Source organism: Staurois parvus, unplaced genomic scaffold (assembly GCF_062004578.1).
Source record: "Staurois parvus isolate SC_StPar_1 unplaced genomic scaffold, SC_StPar_1.0 ptg001642l, whole genome shotgun sequence".
NCBI lineage: Eukaryota > Metazoa > Chordata > Amphibia > Anura > Ranidae > Staurois > Staurois parvus.
In genome coordinates, this window is record NW_028319438.1 from 494,663 (window position 1) to 522,376 (window position 27,714).

The following is a 27,714-nucleotide window of genomic DNA, read 5'->3' on the forward strand; positions in this document are numbered from 1 at the left end:
GGGGAGATCAAAGGGTTACCTGTGTGCTGTGTGTGTTTTACTAGGGAGACATGCTGCTGTATAGAGAGATACAAAGCAGCATGTCCTTGCTGACAGGAGAGAGACCTGTGTTGTTTACACTCAGGTCTCTCCCATGTCAGCTTTACCCAACGATCAGCGAGTGCAGGCTGAGGACAATTGACATCCCTAGCCGCCAACAGCGGTGCGGGTAGGATGGTGCATGCGCGCGCGCAGACCTTACCCGGAAATGAAAATCATAGTTACATAGTTAGTCTGGCTTTAAAAACACAAAAGTCCATCCAGTTCAACCATAGAAAAAAAAAAAGTTATAATCCTACACCCACAGCTGATCCAGAGGAAGGCAAAAAAAAAAACCCAGCAAAGCATGATCCAATTTGCTCCTGCAGGGAAACAATTCCTTCCTGATCCCCCGAGAGGCAATTGGATATTCCCTGGATCAACTTTACCTATAAATGTTATATCCAGTTATATTCTGTGTATCTAAGAAGGAATCCAGGACTTTCCTACAGCAATCCACTGAGCTGGCCACAACCAACTCTTGAGGGAGTCTATTCCACATTTACAGCTCTCACTGTGAAGAAACCTTTCTGTGTTTGGAGATTAAATCTCTTTTCCTCCAGACGTAAAGCGTGCCCCCTTGTCCTCTGTGATGACCTCAGGGGGAATAACTACACCGAGTTCACTATATGAACCACTGATGTATTTATACATGGAGATCATATCCCCCCTTATGTATTATACATGGAGATCATATCCCCCCTTATGTATTATACATGGAGATCATATCCCCCCTTATGTATTATACATGGAGATCATATCCCCCCTTATGTATTATACATGGTGATCATATCCCCCTTATGTATTATACATGGAGGTCATATCCCCCCCTTATGTATTATACATGGAGATCATATCCCCCTTATGTATTATACATGGAGATCATATCCCCCCCTTATGTATTATACATGGAGATCATATCCCCCCTTATGTATTATACATGGAGATCATATCCCCCCCTATGTATTATACATGGAGATCATATCCCCCTTATGTATTATACATGGAGGTCATATCCCCCTTATGTATTATACATGGAGATCATATCCCCCTCCTTATGTATTATACATGGAGATCATATCCCCCCTTATGTATTATACATGGAGATCATATCCCCCCCTATGTATTATACATGGAGATCATATCCCCCCTTATGTATTATACATGGAGATCATATCCCCTCTTATGTATTATACATGGAGATCATATCCCCCCTTATGTATTATACATGGTGATCATATCCCCCCTTATGTATTATACATGGAGATCATATCCCCCTTAGGTATTATACATGGAGATCATATCCCCCCTTATGTATTATACATGGAGATCATATCCCCCCTTATGTATTATACATGGAGATCATATCCCCCCTTATGTATTATACATGGAGATCATATCCCCCCTTATGTATTATACATGGTGATCATATCCCCCTTATGTATTATACATGGAGATTATATCCCCCCTTATGTATTATACATGGAGATCATATCCCACCTTATGTATTATACATGGAGATCATATCCCCCCTTATGTATTATACATGGTGATCATATCCCCCTTATGTATTATACATGGAGATCATATCCCCCCTTATGTATTATACATGGTGATCATATCCCCCCTTATGTATTATACATGGTGATCATATCCCCCTTATGTATTATACATGGAGATCATATCCCCCCTTATGTATTATACATGGAGATCATATCCCCCCTTATGTATTATACATGGTGATCATATCCCCCCCTTATGTATTATACATGGAGATCATATCCCCCCTTATGTATTATACATGGTGATCATATCCCCCCTTATGTATTATACATGGAGATCATATCCCCCCTTATGTATTATACATGGAGATCATATCCCCCCCTTATGTATTATACATGGAGATCATATCCCCCCTTATGTATTATACATGGAGATCATATCCCCCTTATGTATTATACATGGTGATCATATCCCCCTTATGTATTATACATGGAGATCATATCCCCCCTTATGTATTATACATGGAGATCATATCCCCCCTTATGTATTATACATGGAGATCATATCCCCCCTTATGTATTATACATGGAGATCATATCCCCTCTTATGTATTATACATGGAGATCATATCCCCCCTTATGTATTATACATGGAGATCATATCCCCCCCTTATGTATTATACATGGAGATCATATCCCCCCTTATGTATTATACATGGAGATCATATCCCCCTTATGTATTATACATGGAGATCATATCCCCCCTTATGTATTATACATGGAGATCATATCCCCCCTTAATCTCCTCTTCTCAGGAGAGAATAAATTCAGTTCCTCTAATCTTTCCTCATAGCTGAGCTCCTCCATGCCTCTTATCAGTTTGGTTGCCCTTCTCTGTACTTTCTCCAGTTCCCCAATGTTCTTTTGTGAATTGGTGCCCAAAACTGAACTGCATATTCCAGATGAGGTCTTACTAATGATTTGTACCGAGGGGGGGGGGGAAGGGTGGGATGATATCTCTCTCTGGAGTCTATACCTCTTTTAATACAAGAGAGGATTTTGCTCGCTTTAGAACCTGCAGCTTGGCATTGCATGCCATTATTAAGCTTGTGATCTACCAGAACCGCCAGATCCTTCTCCACCATTGATTCCCCCAGATGTACCCCCCCTAGTATGTCTGATGCATGCATATATATATATATACATGATTTTGCGCAGCCCTGCTCTGCCTTGTAGCATTAGTTCTACTATAGGGTGGCAGGAAAGCGGTTAATGGAAGTCGTGTACGTACCTGAATTAGGCTTGGTATTACGTAGGCTCTGTGCAGCAGAACTCAGGCTGGGAGCAGCACAAGAAGCCAATCAGCCTGCAGTGTATAGCGGCGGGGGCGTGTACGCACCATGTTGCATTTAATAAGCCACCAACCCAATGCTCCTCCCTTGGGCAGTATTGGCAGGAGGTTCACCACTTACTTTGACATGTACTTGGCATGAATTTTCCCTTTCTTCCTAAAGTATTTTTGCTTGGCTTACTTCCACCCACTCCATCTAACACCTCCAAAAACGTAGCACGTCACGTTTGGACTGCGGCGTCGTGTTTAGTGGCCCTTCACTGGAAAAAAAAGAGAATCTCCCACCTCTATTGAGCTTTATGCCAGAATGAAGGATGTTGAACCTATGGAGTCCCTTACGGCACGCCTCACTGATGACCAGGACAGACACAGTGAGATCCCGGAGCTCAGACATTCCACATGACTTCCTTTTCATTTCCTTTTCCCCTTTTTTTTAGGAGGGTTTCTGGTTTCTCCCAGCTGGTGAAACATAACATCTGGGGAGTGGAAAATCCTATATCTCTTCCTCTGCTTTCTCTCTCTATCCTTCTCTTCTTCTTTTTCTTCTTCTTTTTGTTTATTATTGTCCATAGGACATGCATCTGGAGGGGGGGGGGGGGGGGGGCGCTCATATTGTCCAAATTACTGATGACCTGTAGAAAAGAGCTATTTGATCAAGACCCCTTTCACATGGACCTTCCATTTCTTCCATCAGTTCAGTCAAGAAAAAACGGATCAGTTCACGTCAGTCATTCATCAGTTCACGTCAGTCATTCATCAGTTCACGTCAGTCATTCATCAGTTCACGTCAGTCATTCATCAGTTCACGTCAGTCATTCATCAGTTCACATCGGTCATTCATCAGTTCACGTCGGTCATTCATCAGTTCACATCAGTCATTCATCAGTTCACGTCGGTCATTCATCAGTTCACATCAGTCATTCATCAGTTCACTTCGGTCATTCATCAGTTCACGTCAGTTTTCATCAGTTCATGTCAGTTATTCATCAGTTCACATTAGTCATTCATCAGTTCACATCAGTCATTCATCAGTTCATGTCAGTCATTCATCAGTTCCCATTAGTCATTCATCAGTTCATGTCAGTTATTCATCAGTTCACATTAGTCATTCATCAGTTCACGTCAGTCATTCATCAGTTCCCATTAGTCATTCATCAGTTCCCATTAGTCATTCATCAGTTCACGTCAGTCATTCATCAGTTCACGTCAGTCATTCATCAATTCACGTCGGTCATTCATCAATTCACGTCGGTCATTCATCAGTTCACGTCAGTTTTCATCAGTTTACGTAAGTCTTTCATCAGTTCACGTCAGTTTTCATCAGTTCACGTCAGTCATTCATCAGTTCACATTAGTCATTCATCAGTTCACGTCAGTCATTTATCAGTTCATGTCAGTCATTCATCAGTTCACATCAGTCATTCATCAGTTCACGTCAGTCATTCATCAGTTCATGTCAGTTATTCATCAGTTCACATTAGTCATTCATCAGTTCACATCAGTCATTCATCAGTTCATGTCAGTCATTCATCAGTTCCCATTAGTCATTCATCAGTTCATGTCAGTTATTCATCAGTTCACATTAGTCATTCATCAGTTCACGACAGTCATTCATCAGTTCCCATTAGTCATTCATCAGTTCCCATTAGTCATTCATCAGTTCACGTCAGTCATTCATCAGTTCACGTCAGTCATTCATCAATTCACGTCGGTCATTCATCAATTCACGTCGGTCATTCATCAGTTCACGTCAGTTTTCATCAGTTTACGTAAGTCTTTCATCAGTTCACGTCAGTTTTCATCAGCTCACATCAGTCTTTCATCAGTTCACGTCAGTCATTCATCAGTTCACATTAGTCATTCATCAGTTCACGTCAGTCATTTATCAGTTCATGTCAGTCATTCATCAGTTCACATCAGTCATTCATCAGTTCACGTCAGTCATTTATCAGTTCATGTCAGTCATTCATCAGTTCACATCAGTCATTTATCAGTTCACGTCAGTCATTTATCAGTTCATGTCAGTCATTCATCAGTTCACATCAGTCATTTATCAGTTCACGTCAGTCATTTATCAATTCACGTCAGTCATTCATTAGTTAACATCAGTTTTCATCAGTTTACGTCAGTCTTTCATCAGTTCACATCGGTCATTCATCAGTTCACGACAGTCATTTATCAGTTCACATCAGTCATTCATCAGTTCACGTCAGTCATTCATCAGTTCACATCAGCCATTCATCAGTTCACGACAGTCATTTATCAGTTCACGTCAGTCATTTATCAGTTCACGTCAGTCTTTCATCAGTTGATGTCAATATTTCATCAGTTCACATCACTTTTTCATCAGTTTACATCAGTTTTCATCCGTTTTTTTCATCCGTTTACATCTGTTTTCATCCGTTTTTATCTGTTTACATCCGTTTTTCAGCCGTTTTTGTCCATTTACATCTGTTTACATCCATTTTTGTCTGTTTGCATCCATTTGTCACCCATTCCATTTTTTTAACGGAAGAAAAATAGGGTTCTCTTCCATTAAAATAATGGATGTTAACGGATGCGGACATTAACGGAAATAAACAGATGATCATCCGTTTACATCCGCTATTGCATAGATATACATGGGTGTCCATTTTTCATCCGTAAACAGACAGATGACAAACAGACATATGGAAAACCTGTGTGAAAGGAGCCTAATTGTAACATCTCTGACCCAGGGTTGCCTCTTCTGTGCTAAATTTTCTCTATGTATGTTATTGATATCAGTTATTCATCAGTTTACATCTGTTTTTCATTAGTTTTCATGCATTTTTTCATCCGTTTTTTGTCCGTTTACATCCATTTTTTTCCATTTACATCGTTTTTTGTCAATTTACATCTGTTTTTGTCCATATACATAGTTTTTTGTCCATTTACATCTGTTTTTGTCCATTTACATCCGTTTTTTTGTCCATTTACATTCATTTTTGTCTATTTACCGCAGTTTTTGTGTCCATTTACATCCGTTTTTGTCCGTTTACATCCGTTTTTGTGTCCATTTACATCTGTTTTTGTCCATTTACATCCTTTTTTTGTCCGTTTACATTCATTTTTGTCTATTTACCGCAGTTTTTGTGTCCGTTTACATCCGTTTTTCATCCGTACCGTTTTTTCACCAGAAGAAAATAGGGATTTCTTCATTCAAAAAAAACGGATGTTAACGGATGCGGACGTTAACGGATGTAAACAGATGAACATCCTTTTACATTCGCTAGTCCATAGAAATACATGGGTGTCCATTTTTCATCCGTAAACAGACAGATGACAAACGGACATATGGAAAACCTGTGTGAAAGGAGCCTAATTGTAACATCTCTGACCCAGGGTTGCCTCTCCTGTGCTACATTTTCTCTATATATGTTATTGATGTGACTACTGTCCGTCAGACACGGTTTTATTTTTGTCCGCCTGTGTGCGGCCATTCTACCGCGAAATCTTGCTGTATTCTGTACAAGACGCTTCTTTTGAAAATTATTAAAAATTGTTAATTTTATAAAAAAAGTCCCCAATCCTTTCCAAAAACACATAGATGTGAACATGTCCCATAGGAAACCAAGTAAAAGCGACTGTGCAAAATACAGACAAAAATGCATAGCTGTGAACCAGGCCTCAGTGCTCTGGATAGAGACACGTACACACTATAGAGGGATATGCTTTGTTCATTTTTCATGTCCACTTTAATCCGGTGCTGATCTTTACTATTGAATTCTAATTTTATGATAAGGGTGTGATCAAATATGTAAACCACTGACGTATTAATTATTGTGGTACAATGTTGTGGTCACAAACTGAAGTGCTGTATGTATTAGGATTTATCAGCAACACCACTGCAGATTGTTGATCCAGGCTGGTATCTGATGGAAGTAATATTTTCCCTATTGGAGCACAGTGGACCATGCTTTATTGGGGTTTTTGCCTTCTTCTGGATCTGTTGCAGGTTTTATTATTCTAAGGATGCAGGATTTTAATAATTTTTTTAATCTATATATTCATTTATTTATGTTGTGGGTGAACACAATACACGTCTTTTTTTTTCAACTCGTTAGCGATGTAACTATTGTGTCATTGCTGATTTGTATTCAGCCGTTCACGGTCACCTTAGATTTAGTGTGCTCAGCCATTTAGGGTGAATTTACGAAGCATTTAAGGCATTTTCACAGGTGGCCTTGGGATGAGGGGGAGGACGGTAAAAACTGAGCAGTGGTTTTACTCCCCCCCGCCCCCCCCCACCTAAAAAAGAGAAGATGCAGCTGCTTAAGGCTGTAGCTGCGATAATTACGGCCATGGAAAATAATGATCTCCTTTAGGCACACCCTGAAAACCCACCTCTTCAGGGAAGCTTACCCCACCCCCTGCTAACTTGCCGATCTCCTCCACTCTTCCTACCACTCCATCCCCCACAGCTATCTCCTCCTGTACCACCATCCCCTCCCTCCTAGATTGTAAGCTCCAAAGAGCAGGGCCCTCGATCCCCTCATGTTTTGCATTGTATTGGTATTGTTCTGTCACATGTTCTGTCCCCCTTTGTAATGTACAGGGCTGAGCGAACCATTGGTGCTTTATAAATACTGTATAATAATAATAATAATAATATCTATGATATATATATATATATATATATATATAGATACAGGTGAAACTCGAAAAATTAGAATATCGTGCAAAAGTTCATTTATTTCAGTGCAGCAACTTAAAAGGTGAAACTAACATATGAGATAGACTGATTACATGCAAAGCAAGATAGTTCAAGCCGTGATTTGTCATCATTGTGATGATTATGGCTTACAGCTCATGAAAACCCCAAATCCACAATCTCAGAAAATGAGAATATTCCATGCAATCAATAAAACACGGATTGTACATAGAACAATATCGGACCTCTGAAAAGTAGAAGCATGCATATGTACTCAGTACTTGGTTTGGGCCCCTTGTGCAGCATTCGCTGACAAACTCATGTAGACTTCACCCCTGCAACATCTCCAAGATACGTCCGTTCCTAACCTCGGAAACCACTAAGCAACTCATTCACTCCCTCATTATATCACGCCTCGACTACTGTAACTCCCTCCTCATTGGCTTACCCCACCGCAGACTATCCCGCTTCAGTCTGTCATGAAATACTGAGGCCAGACTCATCCACCTTACTAACCGCACCGTATCTGCCACCCCCCTCTGCCAATCCCTCTACTGGCTCCCGATTGCCCAACGGATAAAATTCAAAATGCTAACATTGACTTATAAAGCTGTTCATAACACTGCCCCAAACTACATCACCGATCTGGTATCCAAATACCACCCAAAACATACTCTCCGCTCCTCACAAGACCTCCTACTCTCTAGTTCCCTGGTCTCCTCCCATGCCCATCTCCAGGACTTCTCCAGGGCTTCCCCCATCCTCTGGAACTCCCTACCCCAATCCATCAGACTATCACCTACTCTTCTCACCTTTAGGCGCACCCTGAAAACCTATCTCTTCAGGGAAGCCTATCCCGCCCTCAGCTAATTACTGAACTCCTCCACTTTTCCTACCACTCCATCCCCCACAGCTATTTCCTCCTGTACCACTATCCCCTCCCTCCTAGATTGTAAGCTCCAAGGAGCAGGGCCCTCGAACCCCTCGTGTATTGAATCGTATTGTTACTGTACTATCTCGTGTACTGTCTCCCATTATAATGTACAGCGCTGAGCAAACTGTTGGTGCTATATGAATCCTGTATAATAATAATACTGCCTCAATGCGGCGTGGCATGGAAGCTATCAGCCTGTGGCACTGCTGAGGTGTTATGGAAGACCAGGATGCTTCAATAGCGGCCTTCAGCTCTTCTGCATTGTTCGGTCTCATGTCTCTCATCTTTCTCTTGGCAATGCCCCATAGATTCTCTATGGGATTCAGGTCAGGCGAGTTTGCTGGCCAATCAAGCACAGTAATCCCACGGTCATTGAACCAGGTTTTGGTGCTTTTGGCAGTGTGGACAGGTGCCAAGTCCTGCTGGAAAATGAAGTCAGCATCCCCATAAAGATCGTCTGCAGAAGGAAGCATGAAGTGCTCCAAAATCTCCTGGTAGATGGCTGCGTTGACCCTGGACTTAATGAAGCACAGTGGGCCAACACCAGCAGATGACATGGCTCCCCAAATCAACACACTGTGGAAACTTCACACTGCACTTCAAGCATCTTGCAGTGTGTGCCTCTCCATTCTTCCTCCATATTCGGGGTCCTTGGGCCTCTCCATTCTTCCTCCATACTCAGGGTCCTTGGGCCTCTTTATTCTTCCTCCATACTCGGGGTCCTTGGGCCTCTCCATTCCTCCTCCATACTCCGGGTCCTTGGGCCTCTCCATTCTTCCTCCATACTCTGGGTCCTTGTGCCTCCATTTTTCCTCCATACTCGGGGTCCTTGGTTTCCAAATGAGATGCAAAAGTTACTCTCACCAGAAAAGAGGACTTTGGGCCACTGAGCACCAGACCAGGTCTGTTTTTCTTTAGCCCAGGTAAGACGCTTCTGACGTTGTTTGTTGTTCAGGAGCAGCTTGACAAGAGGAATACGACATTTGAAGCCCATGTCCACAGCCATGGACCAAACACTTGGCTTAGAGATGTAAAATTTCCAGAAATTTTTAAGCTGTGAGAAAAAAAAGTTTTTTAAAGTCTCATAATTATTTTATTGAGGTCTTCATGTTTGTAGTTTGAATACCATGTCATAAATATATATTTTTCTATTTTTCCTGGGGGGAAAAAGAAAAAAGGAAGAAAAAACATTTTTCCCACTTTTTCAGTTTTTTTTCCAGGCCTTCCCATCTCTACATTTGGCTCACAGTTTCAATGTGGTATTTGCATATTTAAAAATATTAGTGCAGCGCTGCACTAATATTTTTAATATTTTTACATTTCAATTAGGGACTGTTGCCAATACCCTGAGTGCTAGCTGCTCTTCCTAAACTTATATTTACATCATTTTATATAATTTTAGTGTTTTATAGTATTATTACTAGCACTCGCTTTTTTACACATTTTAAACGTCTAGGTATTTGCATATTAATTGCCCATTCGACTGTCAGAATAATGGGCATTTATTGTACTTTTCTATGATTGTGTTTTATAATACTGTTTATTACCTACGTACCTTTTTCTTGATGTATACTAAACCTCATGAAGTTGTGCTGTTTTTGCAGTCTATCCCTCTATCCCTCAATAAAAACGTTTGTGAACAAACAAAAAAAAAGAATAATGGGCGGAAGTATGGTCTTCTGTACAGGGGCGGACTGACAACTCATGGGGCCCCCGGGCAATAGGGTATCATGGGGCCCCTGTGTCCTTGCCCAAACTCAAAAAAGCCTATGAAAAAGGTACCAGGGGCATCTCATGGGGCCTCCTACTGACCCCGGGCCCTTGGGCAGTGCCCAAATGGTCAGTCCGACCCTGCTTTTGAATACCTAGCAGCCGCTGCTCTACTGCCCTCTGAAAAGTGATCCACAGCATAGGGGCGGCCATAGGTGTGAACAAGCCCTAAGATAGCTTTGCCATATGTTCACTTTCAATAGAGGAACAATTGCAAAGAACAAACTAAACTGTCCTCAAAATCCAACATACAAAAGTTTTTTTTGAGTCTTACAACGATGGGGACCTGGTGTCAATTACAATTTGCCACACAACTGCATGGAGTTTGCAAGCTTTCTCCATGTATTCCTGGGAGGAACAGGAGTGGTCAGGGGCGGACTGACCATTCGAGCACTAGTGCATTGCCCGAGGCCCCGGGGTCAGTAGGGGGCCCCATGAGATGGCCCTGGTACCTTTCATTGGCTTTTTCACAGGCATTTTTGGGTGTGGGCGAGGACACATGGGCCCCATGATCCCCTATTGCCCGAGGGCCCCATGAGTTGTCAGTCCGCCCCTGGGAGTGGTACAGTAAATATATAGATATTTACAATTAACAAAATCCTAAATACCTTTTTTTGTCATATAGCTGCCATCCCAGTCTTGCAAAAAATGAATGGCTAGCCATGGTCAGGGGTGGACTGACCATTTGGAAACCCGGACACAGCCCGGGGTCAGTAGGGGGCCCCATGAGAGGTCCCTGGAACCTTTTTCATAGGCTTTTTTGAGTTTGGTCAAGGACACAGGGGACCCATGATCCCCTATTGCCTGGGGGGCCCATGAGTTGTCTCCGCCCCTGGCCATGGTGCTTTACTTTTAAAGTGATTTGTTTTTCTGAAGATATCACTTCAACAACCAGCCTGGCGGATTCCCAACTCCACCCACTGTATCTTTTTATTGCCAGGCGACAAGTAGGACTTGAGAGGTCATGTGAAGGGAGGCTGCAGACCCTCCCAGATACACATGTGTGAGCTCAATGCATCAGGCTACAATGGATCTTATAAATGAGGGACCTTTTCTGCACCTATGCATTGGTAATATGCCAAATAACTAAATTTGTTGCTGGCCTTTGCTATCTAATTGCTGGCAATTCTAATTTTTATGGTAAGGGTGTTATCAAGCAAGTACATTGACGTATTTATTATTGGGTTGGATTGGCGTGATCACAGACTGACCTGTCGTATATCTACATCACAGATGTGAACGGTGAGTGTATACGCATGGAGAATCATAGTACGAGGCTCCAGAATTGGGCTGATGTCTCTCTGATCTGATCCAATGGGGTGCAGTGCAAGGCAGGTCTGGTTTCTGCTCTGCTGTCTGACTCTTTTCGGAGTGGTGAGTAATAAAGTGTCCTATAGAGTCCCTCCACCAAAATACGATGTTTTCATAAGATGTTTGGTAGGTTAAACATCTCCCTCAGTGGCAGATAGAGATGGCAGAAAATGGGGTGTGAAGGCACAGTTTTTTGAAGTCCTGTCAGTTTTCTGGGGTCACCTGGTATTTTGCTTCTCTGGTTCTGCCCATATCTCAGTTACATCCTCACAGAGTCTCTGCTCACTAAAACCCACTATCACAAAATCTCTGCTCTCCATAGCCATAGCCTCATCTCCAATACATCCTCTGCTCTCAATAATGACCTCCTTATCTCTGATATATCTTCACAGTCTGTGCTCTGTATAGTGACCTCCTCATCTCCAATACATCCTTACAGAGGGTCTGCTTTCAATAGTGGCCTCCATATCTCATATACATCTTTACAGTCTTTGCTCTCGATAGTGAGCTCTTCATCTCCAGTATATCCTCACAGAGTCTCTGCTCTCCGTAGTCAATCCTAACCAAATCTCTGCTCCCTATAGTGACCTCCTCACCTTCAATACATCTTCACAGAGGCTCTGACCTCAATAGTGACCTCATCATCCATGGTATGTCCTCACAGAGTCTTGGCTCTACATAGCCCACTGTCAGAAAGTCTCTGTGGTGACCTCCTCGACTCCAGTACATCCTCACAGAGGCTCTGCTCTCCATAGTCCATGCTAACCAAATTTCTGCTCCCTATAGTGACCTCTTCACCTTCAATACATCTTCACAGAGGCTCTGACCTCAATAGTGACCTCATCATCCCTGGTATGTCCTCACAGAATCTTGGCTCTACATAGCCAACTGTCAGAAAGTCTCTGTAGTGACCTCCTTCTCTCCAATACATTGTCACAGAGGATCTGCTCTCAATAGTGACCTCCTTATCTCTGTTACATCTTCACGTTCTCTGCTTTCTATAGTGAGATCCTCATCTCCAGTACATTCTCACAGACGCTCTGTACTCCATGGTCCATTCTCACCAAGTCTCTGCTCTCTAAAGTGACCTCCTCATCGCCAATACATTTTCAAAGAATCTGCTCTCTATAGTGCACTCTTAGAAAGTCTTTGCTGTCTATAGTGACCTCTTCATCTCCAATACGTCCTCACAGAGGCTCTGCTTTCAATAGTGACCTCCTTATCTCCAATACATCTTTACAGTCTTTTGCTCTGGATAGTGAGTTCTTCATCTCCAGTACATCCTCACAGAGTCTCTACTCTCCATAGTCCACTATTGCCAGAGATAATTAGAGCTCAGCTTGACTACAGCCCAGGAACACGACATTAAGATTAGGTATGCTACAGCTGAGGCCTAGTACACACAATGAGAAAATCGGACAAAAGTTACTGGTTTCAAAGCAATTGTCCAATAATCTGATTTTGAGGCTTCATGGCAGTTCATGCAAAATTGTCCCAAGGGACAAGCACAAAAATGTCTCTCCTTAGATAACAGAACGAACGATTTTCGTTTAATCTGTATGGTATTTGTCCATAAAAAATTAGGTGACCAAGACTGTGTAGGCTCAGAAACAAAAGAATACATTACAATACAATACATTACATCACTTCCGAAGTTGTATTCTGTCGTACGAGAATTTAACTTTAATAACCTCTTTGTTTTCCATATTAGACTAGCATTTACAAAAAACCTCCAGAAGATCATTTGTCCGATACTCCCATCATGTGTACGAGGCTAAAGGGTTCATACAAAAAAAGTTTAAAAATAAAGCTTCGGCATTAGAAACACTTAAAGAAGAACACCAGGATAGGCAAACAAATCACCCATTAGTACACTCCCCTACACAAAACACTAAACAGTTATAAAATGTTTGAAAATCCTCACCATTAAGGAGAAAAGTCTAACTGAATTTTAATGACCTCATCTCTGTAAAGGTAACAGCATCTGCTCTGCCAAGGAGGAGGTGTAACATCAGAAATGACATCATATCCCCTCTCTGCAGTAAAAGGAAACTACAGTTCCCATCAACCACAGGGAATTGTAGTGAATGTGGGCAGGTACACTGGGCCTGTATATGTTGAATGTGTCTGAGAGTCATTGTCCACCCACCACTGCAAGTGGGAGTGAATTATATCACTGCTTCCTGGAGAAAGAACTACAGAAGGGATGTGCCAAGATCAGTGATTGGGGGAGTAGGAGGCATAGCACCCACCAGTCTTACAAACAGGAAATCAAAGAGAATTAATGGTTTGATTTTAAAATGAATAGGCTATTTCAGAACAACTGCTGAGTGAACCAGATGATGGATGACATATTCAGAGAAGATAGGAAATCAGCAACAAGGACATGTAAATAAGTTTTTGCCCGGAGTTCTGCTTTAAGATCAGGGGTGTCCAACCTTTTGCCTTTCCTGGACCACACTTAAAGAAGAGGAATTGTAAAATACATTAACAATAAGGATAGCTGGTGAGCAGATATAGTTGGGCAGATCACAAGGGCAACATAAAACTAGTGTGATATTTGACAGGGTTTTACTTTTGATAAACTAACTCATCAATATCTGGTTGGATGGATGGAGTAGAAATTCTCAATTAATTCTCAGGGTGCTCATCATGTATTTTGGTTTGAACTTTGCCCTTTATGTGCTTCATCCTTGAAAATAGCTCACAAATTTAGGTGCTGTCAAAAACTGATGACATGAATAATGCGTGATTGTGAAGAGTGGGAGATTTTTATTTGGAAAGATAAAACCTATAAGTCTATTAACCCCCCTGGTGGTATTCTGGAGTGTAGCTCGGGTTAACTTTCAGTACCAGAGGCGGTAACCCCAAGCTACACTCGGGAATACCCTGCAGCTTTGTTCTTGGATCCCTCCAGCACTTACTTTGTCCTGCGCTCCCGCGATGTCCCCCCTGCAGTGTCCCCAGCCATCTCCTCCGGGCCGATGTCGGCATCCGTCTTCCAGGTTCCATTCCCTGCGAGCGTCGGGACGTACGGGGGACGGAACTGGCGGGAAATTCAAAAATGTAAAAATGTGACATTCACTCAATACACTAAAATCACATAGTATAACATTCCTGTATCAAACCATTTCACATACATTTTGTCCCGAGTGCTTTGTCCGGCGCTCCCTGCCTGCATTTTTACTGTTCTTTCTGCCTGGAAACTGAGAAACGTCCATGGCGTCCAAAAAGTGTCCCTTTAGGTCAAAAGCGGTTTTAGACCGGCTAGAGAACAGCGATAGTAAATCAGAACCACTTGCAGAATTGAGTGATAATGATTCGTGGGGGAAATTCCTCATCAGACACTGAAAATGATTCTGCGACTTTGCTCAGTGATGTGCGAACTTGGCGCTCTATTTCACATTTCAGTGTTTTTGGTTTGATTATAATATTGAATTAAATTTATTATTATTATATTAATATTTTTTATGATTATTTATTATATTATAATTTATGATTTCGTGTTTCAAATTTTATCATACCCGGGATGTTTACTAGACTCGGACAGATTTCAGTGAGTTATTCCTAAGAATTACAGCCTACAATAAAAAAACAACATATTTCCATTGAAAAAAATGTACCGTTTTGAGCACAGAAATACTGACATAATCAGATTGCCAGGGAGGTTAAAGAGACACTGTCAAATTTTTATTTTATTTATGTGTTTGCTAAGTGTAAATGCATTTTTACAAAAAATTCAAAATAAAATCAGCATTTCAACAAGTTTACGATTTTTTGTTGGGTCGCATTCATAGCCGTCCCGGGCCACATGGGCCACAGGTTGCACTCCCCTGCTGAAGATCAATGCTGGTTTAAATCAAACTGTATCTGTACCCAAACCAGAGGCGGACTGACAACTCATGGGGCCCCTGGGCAATAGGGGATCATGGGGCCCCTGTGTCCTTGCCCAAATTCAAAAAAGCCTATTAAAAAGGTACCAGGGGCATCTTACGGGGCCCCCTACTGACCCCGGGCCCTCGGGCAGTGCCTGAGTTTCCAAATGGTCAGTCCACCCCTGACCCAAACAATTAATTTACAATGTTGCAGATGTTGCTGCAATATCAAATGCTTCCTGATTTGCATTAAATCATAGTTGGTGATCCTACCAGAAACAAATCCCTACTTGCACTTTCTACGGTGACATAAGGAACTTGCCTTTGCTAGGGTGACAATATCTATTCAACAGCAGAAATGTAACTTTCAGCCACTTCTGGAGCCCAGACACCCACTGGAAATTCAGCCAAAGGGTGTACAAGATGTGTACAGTACAGGAACGAACCACATGAAGGGGAATTGGGAGTTGGTGGGTATTTAGGATGAACTGTCACCTAACCATGAGAAAAGCATCATGAAAAAGCAGGTTTATCAGTTACTTCAGGAAGGAAGAAAGGGCAATCAAACAGTTGTAATAATAGCAAATGAGGGGACAACAAATCCACTGAATATTTACAGTTGTCCCAAACTCCCACAGTGTGGGCTAAAACCAGATTAAGAAGTATGGGCCGTGGATGGGTATTATTATAATACAGGATTTATATGGCGTCAACAGTTTGCTCAGCACTTTACAATATAACGGGAGACAATACAGCAACAATACAGTTCAATACAAGAGGGATAGGAGGGCCCTGATCCTTGGAGCTTACAATCTAGGAGGGAGGGGCTAGTGGTACAAAAGGTAATAACTGTGGGGGATGGACTTGTAGGAGGAGTAGATGATTCCATTATTAGCTGAGGGCAGGATAGGCTTCCCTAAAGAGAGAGGTTTTCAGAGAACGCCTAAAAGTGTAGTAGGCGATAGTCTGATAAATTGGGGTAGAGAGTTCCAGAGGATGGGGGAAGCTCTGGAGAAGTCCTGGAGATGAGCATGGGAGGAGGAGACAAGGGAGCTAGAGAGCAGGAGGTCGTGGGAGGAGTGGAAAGTACGGTTTGGGTGATATTGAAGACAAGATCGGTGATGTAATTTGGGGCAGAGTTATATATGGATTTATATGTTATTGTTAATGTTTTGAATTTTATCTGTTGCGCAATGGGTAGCCATAGTATCTGTCATAGCCCAGAGTGGTAAGTCCTTACCTGAAAAATATTGGGTCAGGGGTGTTATTTGAGTCGCAAGCAGGGGCGGACTGACCATTTGGAAACTTGGGCACTGCCCGAGGACCCGGGGTCAGTAGGGGGCCCCATGAGATGCCCCTGGTACCTTTTTCATAGGCTTTTTTGAGTTTGGGCAAGGACACAGAGGCCCCATGATCCCCTATTGCCCGGGGGCCCCATGAGTTGTCAGTCCGCCCCTGGTCGCAAGATAATAATTTTGAATGTGTGGGACCCCGAGGCCGCACAAATTTTGCGGAGGTAAAGTAGGTGACGGACTAAGCATGGGCCACAGAGGCCCAAATCAAATTCAGGATATTCTGTTGCATGATACATAGTATGTGGGAGAGTATTGAATGGGAAGGGTACGGAAGGGGTAGAGCAACTTTGGCAGACACTGTAAGTCATCTTGATGGAGTGAGCTCGGCAAACCATGAAAGAGACATATGACTCCACAAGTATAACAGACTTTGTTGATTTTGAAGCAGGGGTGGAATATCGTCTCGATAAAGAGTGTCATAGGTAGGAGTAATAGAGATGCCCAAGAAGGGAAACGCAGTAGCCCACTGAAATGGGAACTGGGCTTGGACCTGCATCTGGATTGCAGAGTGAAGGGTCGCATTTAGTGCGTAGTGCATTTTGGTTTGGGTGGATTGATGTGTAGACCAGAAAGTATAGCAAACAGCGAAAGGAGCGCCATCAGGTTCAGGAGGGAGGTGACTGGTGACATGAGATATAACAGGATATCATCCACAAACAATGCTGCTTTGTGATGGATGTCAGCCAACTCCAGACCTCTTATGTTAGTATGGTTGTGAATATGGATGTCAAGAGATTTGAGTGCAAGTATGAAGAGGACTGGTGATAGTGTGCAACCCTGCCATGTTTCCCCCCCCCCCCGTATGGGAAACAAGGAGGACACAACCCCATAGTACCTAACCATTACCAAAAGAGAGCTGTAGAGAACTGAGATCCACTGATAAAAGTCTTCCCCCAACCCCCATTTCTGGAAAACCAGACGCAAGTATGACCAGCACAGAGTATCAAATGCTTTGCTCATATCTAGTGAGAGAAACATGAGGTCCTGTGAAAGTTGACGTACATACAGTAATGATAGAGTAAGATAATATGTCATCTGAGGATCAAGACAGGTATTAGCTGATTCAGACGGGTGGCCAAAGTCTTTGGCAATATTTTGATGTCCACGTCGAGCAGAGAGATGGGGCAACAGTCTGACCATGTTTGGCCATCTTTTCCATGATCTGGGATCATCACTATGTGTATTTTCAGCATTTCGGCTGTAACTTAGCCCTCTTTTCTGAACTTTTTGTAGATTAGTGCCATGAAACTTTGTGCTTATGTGTTTTTAGATCTTTAATAGTTAACTCTTAACTTCCTCCTCTGTGATGTCTGCTCCCAGTATTGTTCTCTGGTCATCATTAGCCCTTGTGAGTGGGGTCTCATTCAGGAAGGCTGTCGATGTCTTGCGTGCTCCTGCGAACAGCTTGGCAAGATGGCACTGGAACTTGCCCATGATATATTTGGGGTTAGAAGTGTGTACATGTCGTCGAGTTTTTAAACTATACAAGTGCTGCCTGGGAGCAAACAAGCAAAGTCTATTGGCAAGGGTAGCTGGACACTCCCCTGTGGCGAAGAATAGGGCAAGGTGCGGAAAGGGAAAGAGAAAGAGAAAAAAAGGGGGGGGGGGTAGGATTAAGCGAAGAGTGAGAGGGGTAGAGAGAAAAAGAAGAGAGAAAAGGCTGGAATGATGGGATTAATGTGTCAGGGTAAACAGGGCACTTTAGTAGTTTCAGGTACCAGCCATAGCCTCTCTAGAAGATGAGGAGACCACAAGTACAGAAATCAAGGTGGGGTCCCATAGGGGCTTTAACAACTATATACGATCACCTAGAAGGGGTCTCCACACATGTCTACTGTAAGTAATGGCCATGGGAACAGGAAAAAAGGAAGGAGGGGAAAAGGGGATATTGCAACATATTTGAGGTTCAAAAGCTATAGATAAAGGGATTTCCGTGTGTTTCCAGCCTGATTCACCAAGGGCAGTGGAGAGGGGTTAAGGGGGTCAGGGAGGAGAACCAGGATAGGGTCAGATGAGGATGCCAGTAAAAAACTAAGCATTTAATATCAGCAGACCGTATAGTAGGTACCTGGAAAGGTTGGAATGATGGCATTAATGTGTCAGGGTAAACAGGGCACTTTAGTAGTTTCAGATACCAGGCATAGCCTCTCCAGAAGATGAGGAGACCACAAGTACAGCAATAAAGATGGGGTCCCATAGGGGCTTTAACAACTATATACGATCACCTAGAAGGGGTCTCCACACAGGTGTACTGTAAGTAATGGCCATGGGAACAGGAAAAAGGGAAGGAGGGGAAAAGGGAATATTGCAACAAGCTCGAAAGAGTAACGCCCTCGAACCCCTCATGTTTTGTCTTGTTACTGTATTGTCTCATGTACTATCCCCCACTATAATGTACAGCGCTAAGCAAACCTTTTGGCACTATATAAATAATGTATAATAATAATATTTGAGGTTCAAAAGCTAGAGATAAAGAGATTTCCGCATGTTCCCAGCCTGATTCACCAAGGACAGGGGAGGGGGGTTCAGAGAGGAGAACCAGGATAGAGTCAGATGAGGATGCCAGTAAAAAACTAAGCATTTAATATCAGCAGACCATATAGTGGGTACCTAGAAAGGCCGGAATGATGGCATTAATGTGTCAGGGTAAACAGGGCACTTTAGTAGTTTCAGGTACCATCATCTAGCCTCTCCAGAAGATAAGACCACAAGTACAGAAATCAAGGTGGGGTCCCATAGGGTCTTTAACAACTATATACGATCACCTAGAAGGGGTCTCCACACAGGTGTACTGTAAGTAATGGCCATGGGAACAGGAAAAAGGGGAAAATGGAATATTGCAACATATTTGAGGTTCAAAAGCTAGAGATAAAGGGATTTCCGCGTGTTCCCAGCCTCATTCACCAAGGACAGGGGAGGGGGGTTCAGGGAGGAGAACCAAGATAGGGTCAGATGAGGATGCCAGTATAAAACTGAGCATTTAATATCAGCAGACCATATAGTGGGTACCTGGAAAGGCTGGAATGATGGGATTAATGTGTCAGGGTAAACAGGGCCCTTTAGTAGTTTCAGGTACCATCATCTAGCCTCTCCAGAAGATGAGGAGACCACAAGTACGGAAATCAAGGTGGGGTCCCATAGGGGCTTTAACAACTATATACGATCACCTAGAAGGGGTCTCCACACAGGTGTACTGTAAGTAATGGCCATGGGAACAGGAAAAAGGGGAAAATGGAATATTGCAACATATTTGAGGTTCAAAAGCTAGAGATAAAGGGATTTCCGCGTGTTCCCAGCCTCATTCACCAAGGACAGGGGAGGGGGGTTCAGGGAGGAGAACCAAGATAGGGTCAGATGAGGATGCCAGTATAAAACTGAGCATTTAATATCAGCAGACCATATAGTGGGTACCTGGAAAGGCTGGAATGATGGGATTAATGTGTCAGGGTAAACAGGGCCCTTTAGTAGTTTCAGGTACCATCATCTAGCCTCTCCAGAAGATGAGGAGACCACAAGTACGGAAATCAAGATGGGGTCCCATAGGGGCTTTAACAACTATATACGATCACCTAGAAGGGGTCTCCACACAGGTGTACTGTAAGTAATGGCCATGGGAACAGGAAAAAGGGAAGGAGGGAGGAAGAAAGGGAAGAAGAGAAGGAAAGGGAAGGAACAGGGAAAGTGAGAAGGGTAGGAAAAGTGGAAATTAACCTCCTTTCTTTTATCATTTCTTTCATCACAGGGGTTGATTTACTAAAGGTGAATAAGCTGTTCACTTTGCAAGGGAAGTTGCACTTGGCAAGAGAATTTTCCCCAGAATTTAATGAATATGGTGAAATGTAACTTAGCAAAGCATATCCAATCACGTGCAAAGAAGAAAAAAAATTTTTTTTTTGCTTTCACATGATTGGATGATGGAAGTCAGCAGACTGTCACCACATTCACTAAGCTCTGAGAAAAATTCCCATGCAAAGTGCAAATTCCTTTGCAAAGTGGACTGTCTGTTTGCCTGTTGTACATCAACCCCCTAGTCTCTGGTCGATAAACCATTTACATTTTGCACCCCATTAGTGAATTTGTGAGGTTGATTTACTACAAGCAAATAGTCTGTTCACTTTGCAAGGGAATTTTCCCTAGAGCTTAGTGAATGTGGTGCATATTCACGTCACAAAGCATATCCAATCACATACAAGGAGAATAAAAAAACTGTTTGCTTGCTCATGATTGGATGATGGAAATAAATAAAGCTTCATCTCATTCATCAGGCGCTGGAGAAAATTGCCTTGAAAAGTGCAACTTCCCTTCTAAAATAAAGAATATTACCGACAGACTTTTCTATGCCGAAGTTTTCCAGGCATTAGTTAATCGCCAGGATAAGTGCATAAATGTAGCAGGGGAGTATGTCGAAAAAATAAATGCGGTTTCCACTCCTTGAAGTTTGTTCCCAGTTTGACTTGAACGCCCCTCGGATTTATTAAAATTCTTACCCCAGCGCTTGCAGTTTACAGCTTTCAATGCTGCCCTCTCGCTACTGCTTCCCTGAACTTCCTGTCTGCCCAGCTTATATTTTCACACAATACTGTTACTTGCTTTCGCTACATATGGCCCTTTCTCCTGCGCTCTTGAGACACTGACTTGTGCTAAAATGTACATTTCCATCCATTTTAGTCATGTGCTGACATTATTATTTCAGGTACTTATATAGCGCCATCAATTTACACAGCACTTTACATATATATATTGTACATTCACATCAGTCCCTAACCCTCAAGGGGCGTACAATCTAAGGTCCCTAACTCACATTCATACATACACATACTAGGGACAATTTAGACAGGAGCCAATTCACCTACCAGCATGTCTTTGGAGTGTGGGAGGAAACCCATGCAGGCACAGGGAGAACATGCAAACTCCAGGCAGGTGGTGCTGTGGCTGAGATTCAAACTGATGATCCTAGTACTGCCAAGCAGAAGAGCTAACCATTTAGCCACTGTGCTGACATACATTTTAGTGCGTGTTAAAGCATACTGGATTTTCACAGGATATCCTGTGAATTACATTGACATCCGCTGTGTTGCACTAAAATAGATACATGTTGCATTTTAGGGCAACGCAGATCAACACAGCATTATGGTGTGAATAGGACACATTAGAAATGATTGTTTTTCAGATGTCCTTCTGTTGATCTGTTTTACCGCTGCCCTAAAACTCAAATCAATACACTGGTGTGAATTGGCCCTCAAGCAAGATGGAGGCTCAAGCCTCCCACAGATGTAAATTTATTACAGCTTGGCATTACTTGCTCATATCATAGACTAGATTTTTTTTTTTTACAGGCAACCAAACGTTGATCTATGCTATATAACTTAGAACATACTTGATTAAATCCACTGACAGAGCTCATGTCAATATAAGTGCCCCGTCCAGTTGGCTGGCGTAGCAATCTCCAATTAGGAGGGTTCTATACCCAGCACAGAAAGCAAGGTTCACTAAGTACAGAGGTTGCCCCCCTCTTTCTGGACCTTATGTCTGCAGACAATGGATTCCTTATATGTTATCTTCCAACTCTACAACATCCTGTAGCCTCCCTGGTGGTCTGATTATGTCCGTATTTCTGTGCTCAAAGCGGTACATTTTTTTGCATGGAAATATGTATTTTTCTATTGTAGGCCTGTAATTTTTAGGAATAACTCACTGAAATCTGTCCAAACAAGAGTCTAGTAAACATCCCGGGTATGATAAAATTTGAAAACACAAAATCATAAATTATAATTTAATAAATAATCATAAAAAATAATAATATAATAATAAATTTAATTCAATAATATAATCAAACCAAAAACACTGAAATGTGAAATATAGCGCCAAGTTCGCACATCGCTGAGCTCAGTCGCAGAATCGTTTTCAGTGTCTGATGAGGAATTTCCCCCACGAATCATTATCACTCAATTCTGCAAGTGGTTCTGATTTACTATCGCTGTTCTCTAGCCGGTCTAAAACCGCTTTTGACCTAAAGGGACGCTTTTTGGACGCCATGGACGTTTCTCAGTTTCCAGGCAGAAAGAACAGACAAAATGCAGGCAGGGCGCAGGACAAAGCACTCGGGACAAAATGTATGTGAAATGGTTTGATACAGGAATGTTATACTATGTGATTTTAGTGGTTTTAGTGAATGTTACTTTTACAACTTTCAAATTTCCCGCCGGTTCCATCCCCCGTACGTCCCGACGTCGCAGGGAACGGAACCCAGAAGACAGATTCCGGCATCGGCCGGAGGAGATGGCCGGGGAGACTGCAGGAGGGACATCGCAGGAGCGCAGGACAAGGTAAGTGCCGAAGGGATCCCGGAGCAACGCTGCAGTGTATTCCCGAGTGTAGCTCAGGGTCACCGCTTCTGGTACTGAAAGTTAACCCTGAGCTACACTCGGGAATACCGCCAGGGGGGTTAAAGACACACTGTACATTTCCAAAACGATCACAGTATACAATAGAATGGAAAAGAGAGCTAGATCCCACACTTTCTATGGAAGATTGGGAAAAGTCCTTTATCTTGACATATAAGATGTTCATAGCAACCTTCATCCAAGATGGCACCACCTGCCCAGAGTTTGCATGTTCTCCCTGTGCCTGAGTGGGTTTCCTCTGGGTACTCCGGTTTCCTCCCACGCTACAAAGACATGCTGGTAGGCAGGGGCGGACTGACAACTCATGGGGCCCCCGGGCAATAGGAGATCATGGGGCCCCTGAGTCCTTGCCCAAACTCAAAAAAACCTATGAAAAAGGTACCAGGGGCATCTCATGGGGCCCCCTACTGACCCCGGGCCCTCGGGCAGTGCCCGAGTTTCCAAATGGTCAGTCCTGCTGGTAGGTTAATTGGATTCTGTCTAAATTGGCCCTAGTATGTGTATGTATGAATGTAATCCTTGAGGGTTAGGAACTGAAGTGAACGTACAATATATATATATTGTATGTAAAATGCTGAGTAAATTGACGACGCTATATAAGTACCTGTAATAATAATATATATATGTACATACATACTCACACAGAAGCACACACTCCATACCCCTTTCACATGAGCGGCCTGATCGGGTACGCCTGTCCATTTTTCAAGCGGACCCAATCGGATGCTCCATTGCTCCCTATGGAGTGGCGAGTGTAAGCGGAAATATGTCCGTTTTTACACCAATCTGCATCTGATCTGATCCTGTCCGCTAAAAACAGATGGATGGGGATTCAGTCGGATTGGATGACAGTCGGGTGGAAACAGATAGGCGGTCAGTTTCCATCCAACAGCCCATAGAGGATGGCGGGCTACGTCCATGTCCGCTCTGCATAAGAGGAGTGGACAGGGACCTGTCATGCGTTTGCTCAGTGGGGATCAGTGGATCCGCTGACAGGTCTGCCCCGTGTGAAAGGAGCCTTATAAATAAATGTAAACAAACATTGGTATGTATTAGCCCCCATGCACACGGGGTGTTTTCATAACGCTGGTAATGTTAGCTGTGTAAAGTCACATTAAAAACCGGAGTTTTTCAGCTTTTTTTAGTGTTTTTGCACTAGTGTTTAGCCGCAGTTTCCCGCGTTTGCATTTTTAGTGTTTTGTTTTATTTTTTTTTACTAAAAAAATCCAAAAATCATATTTTATCATGTTTTTCAGCATTAGACCGTTTTTACAGCTAAAAAACTCTCCTCTAGAAACCCACTAGCAGGGGTGGACTGACAACTCATGGAGCCCCCGGGCAATAGGGGATCATGGGGCCCCGGTGTCCTTGCCCACACTCAAAGCACATCCAAAAAAGCCTATAAAAGGTACCAGGGGCATTTCATGGGGCCCCCTACTGACCCTGGGCCCTCAGGCAGTGCCCAAGTGCTCGAATGGTCAGTCCGCTCCTGCCCACTAGTCCTGGGTTTTTTTTCCAGCCAAAAAAACGTTGATTCCAGTCTATGTGTGCACGGACACATAGGATAACATGCTGGGGGGTTTACTAACTGTAGAAAAAAAAAACGTAAAAAAAGTCAAAAGCCAAAAACAGCCGCTGTAAAAACATCCAGTGTGCATGAGGACTTAAAACATTTTTTAAATTAGACAAACACTTAAACACAAACAAACACTTTTTAACTTCTAATTAACCCCTTAGTGACTGAGGGTAAAACAAATGTTAATGCCTGAACACAATTTTGCAACTTTGACATGTGTTAGTAAAACTGTACATATCATCACAACTACTTTGTGCATCCAGGTGGATTATACTGTGTTTTTTTTTTCAAGACAAATTGGGCTTCCTTTTGGTGGTAAATGGTAACAAATATCGTCTAAAAAAAACTGGCCAAAAATAGTAAATTAAAAAATTAGCTGTAAATTTGTTGTTATTACCAGACCGTATCATCATAAAACAACCTAAAATAAATTCTTCTGCTCCTGACAGTCATAGCGATACCACATATGTAAAATAAATGAATCCACCTCTATTTGTGAATCCCCACCAGAAAGTCACACTTTCTCCCTAGAGAGTAGAAATATAATAATACAACCTTTCTGTAATCCTACCCGTGAATATACTTAACCTAATAATTCCAAATTAAATAGTTCCAAATTAAATCCCTTCAGATGAAGTGATGAAACGTGTTAGGGACGTGACGTCGAGACGCACGGTAACCGGAAGTGCCGTCGTGGCCATTTTGATTGCTGGAAAAACGTGGTTTCTATGCCCATTCTTTGCAGGGCTTGTTCTGTGCTACTCAGAGAACTGAAAGTTGCTAACCCCAATGATGATGGAGGATGGACTCCTGAAGTGAAAGAATTTGAAAGCAATACGGTTACCAGAGATATCGGCTAAGCCTATGAATACTCCCAGAGGGTAATGGTATTTAGTATCACTACTTTGATTGTTCACGGAGTGTTCACTGTATGAATTGTAGTGGTCACTGAGTGTACACTGAATTATTGAAGTGCTCACTTAAAGAAGCATTCACCTTAAGATTTGATTTTGTTTACTATAATTACTATATTTAAATATAATTTTTTTTTTTTTATTTTGCTGTTTGTTTGTAATATCACCATTAATCACAATTTGAGTGGTTTGGAATTTGCACAGATTTGATTTTGCACTTTATAAGAGTATTTGAATGTTTGGAAGATAATGCACTATATAGTATTTCTTTTTTTCGAGTTATCACGAGGATTATTTTAGGATTGGAATCCTTCCTACTGGATTTATTTTGGATATATTTTTGACTTGAATTTTTGGACTTTAAATGGACACTTGATTGACTATTGATTTTTGTATGGATTGATTTATCTATTTAATTTGGAATTATTTGGTTAAGTATATTCACGGGTAGGATTACAGAAAGGTTGTATTATTATATGATACCACATATGTGTACAGTATTTATTGTTTTTATCCGTAGTAGGGCCCAGAAACAATGATGCATATTTTGCTTTTTTTATCCTACCTAAAACACACTGACACTGATACTAATTTAAATAATGCTTTTTTCTTTTTTTTTTAAAAACCTATCCAAAATCTACTGACCCTGACCTTTGTTCCTGACCTTGAAGTTTGACCCTTACCTTGACCCTAACACTAACTGTGGCACTGACCTAGATCAAGTCTTGATCTAGCTATTTTTTTTCTTTCTTTTTTTTTTTTTACACACTTTTGTTTGTTTACATCTTTCTCTCCATTCAGTGTTTCATTCTCTCCATTCAAAAGAGAAAGAAAACACATAGGCACAGTGACTAATCATTATATTAGCCATTCAGAGGCTATCACAGCGATCAGGCAACCAGCAACCGGAATTCCCGGGTCCCAGTTGTTAGTATGAGACCCGGGGATCTCGGTTTGCTCCCAGCACAAACAAGGGAAAGGTAATACAAATGTGCAGGTGGTGATTAGGTTGTGTCCAGGCCAGGGGCGGACTGACAACTCATGGAGCCCCCGGGCAATAGGGGATCATGGGGCCCCTGTGTCCTTGCCCAAACTCAAAAAAGCCTATGAAAAAGGTACCAGGGGCATCTCATGGAGCCCCCTACTGACCCCGGGCCCTCAGGCAGTGCCCGGGTTTCCAAATGGTCAGTCAGCCCCTGGCCCAGGCACATATGGCACACCCCGTGCACACGCCTATGATACTGTTGTCCATCTAGATTAAATAAAATATTCCTCTCCCACTCTATCCTGAGCTAAAGATGTGGAGAAATTGTGGTAATTACTCATATGTGTTGGTCCTGTCAACCCATAAAGGTCTTCCTCAGTTTTCCTCATATGTAAGCAGGTGTTGACTTACAAATGTTAGCTGAGGTTGCTCTCCTAGCAATTATGTCCAGGTCCTTTGCTGTGGAAAATCAGGAGATCCCCATTTTTTTTTCTATCAGCAGCCTGGGCATTAATACCAAAGCATTAGAGGTCAGCAATATGATCCTCCAATAAATAGGCGTCATAACTCCACCACCTAATCTGGATAGAAGGGTTTCCTGTTCGCCTCTGAGATAGACTCCAAAGAAAGAAGAAAGAAGGAACATCTTCCTCAGTTTTCCTCATATGTAAGCAGGTGTTGACTTATAAATGTTAGTTGAGGTTGCTCTCCTAGCAATTATTTCCAGGTCCTTCACTGGGACAAATCAGGAGATTGTCATTTTTTTTCTATCAGCAGCCTGGGCATTAATACCAAAGCATTAGAGGTCAGCAGCTATATGATCCTCCAGTAAATAGGCATCAGAACTCCACCACCTAATGTGGATGGAAGGGTTTCCTGTTCACCTTTGGGTTAGACTCCAAAGAAAGAAGAAACAATGAACATCTTCCTCAGTTTTCGTCATATGTAAGCAGGTGTTGACTTACAAATGTTAGCTGAGGTTGCTCT

At 42.4% G+C, this 27,714-nt stretch overlaps 1 protein-coding gene across 2 annotated transcripts in view; it reads left to right on the top strand.

Moving 5' to 3' along the window:
- Nucleotides 1–27,714, top strand: part of LOC149434891 (NXPE family member 3-like) — a 109,646-nt gene that overhangs the window by 20,626 nt on the left and 61,306 nt on the right. The window contains exon 2 of one of the 2 annotated variants that reach the window (XM_089663229.1): nt 11,541–11,681. The exons of the other annotated variant lie outside the window; for it this stretch is intronic. Within the exon in view, the coding sequence (XP_089519355.1) occupies nt 11,622–11,681 (60 nt within the window). The 5' untranslated portion in view covers nt 11,541–11,621. The remainder of the gene's footprint in view (nt 1–11,540; nt 11,682–27,714) is intronic. 2 annotated transcript variants of the gene reach the window in all.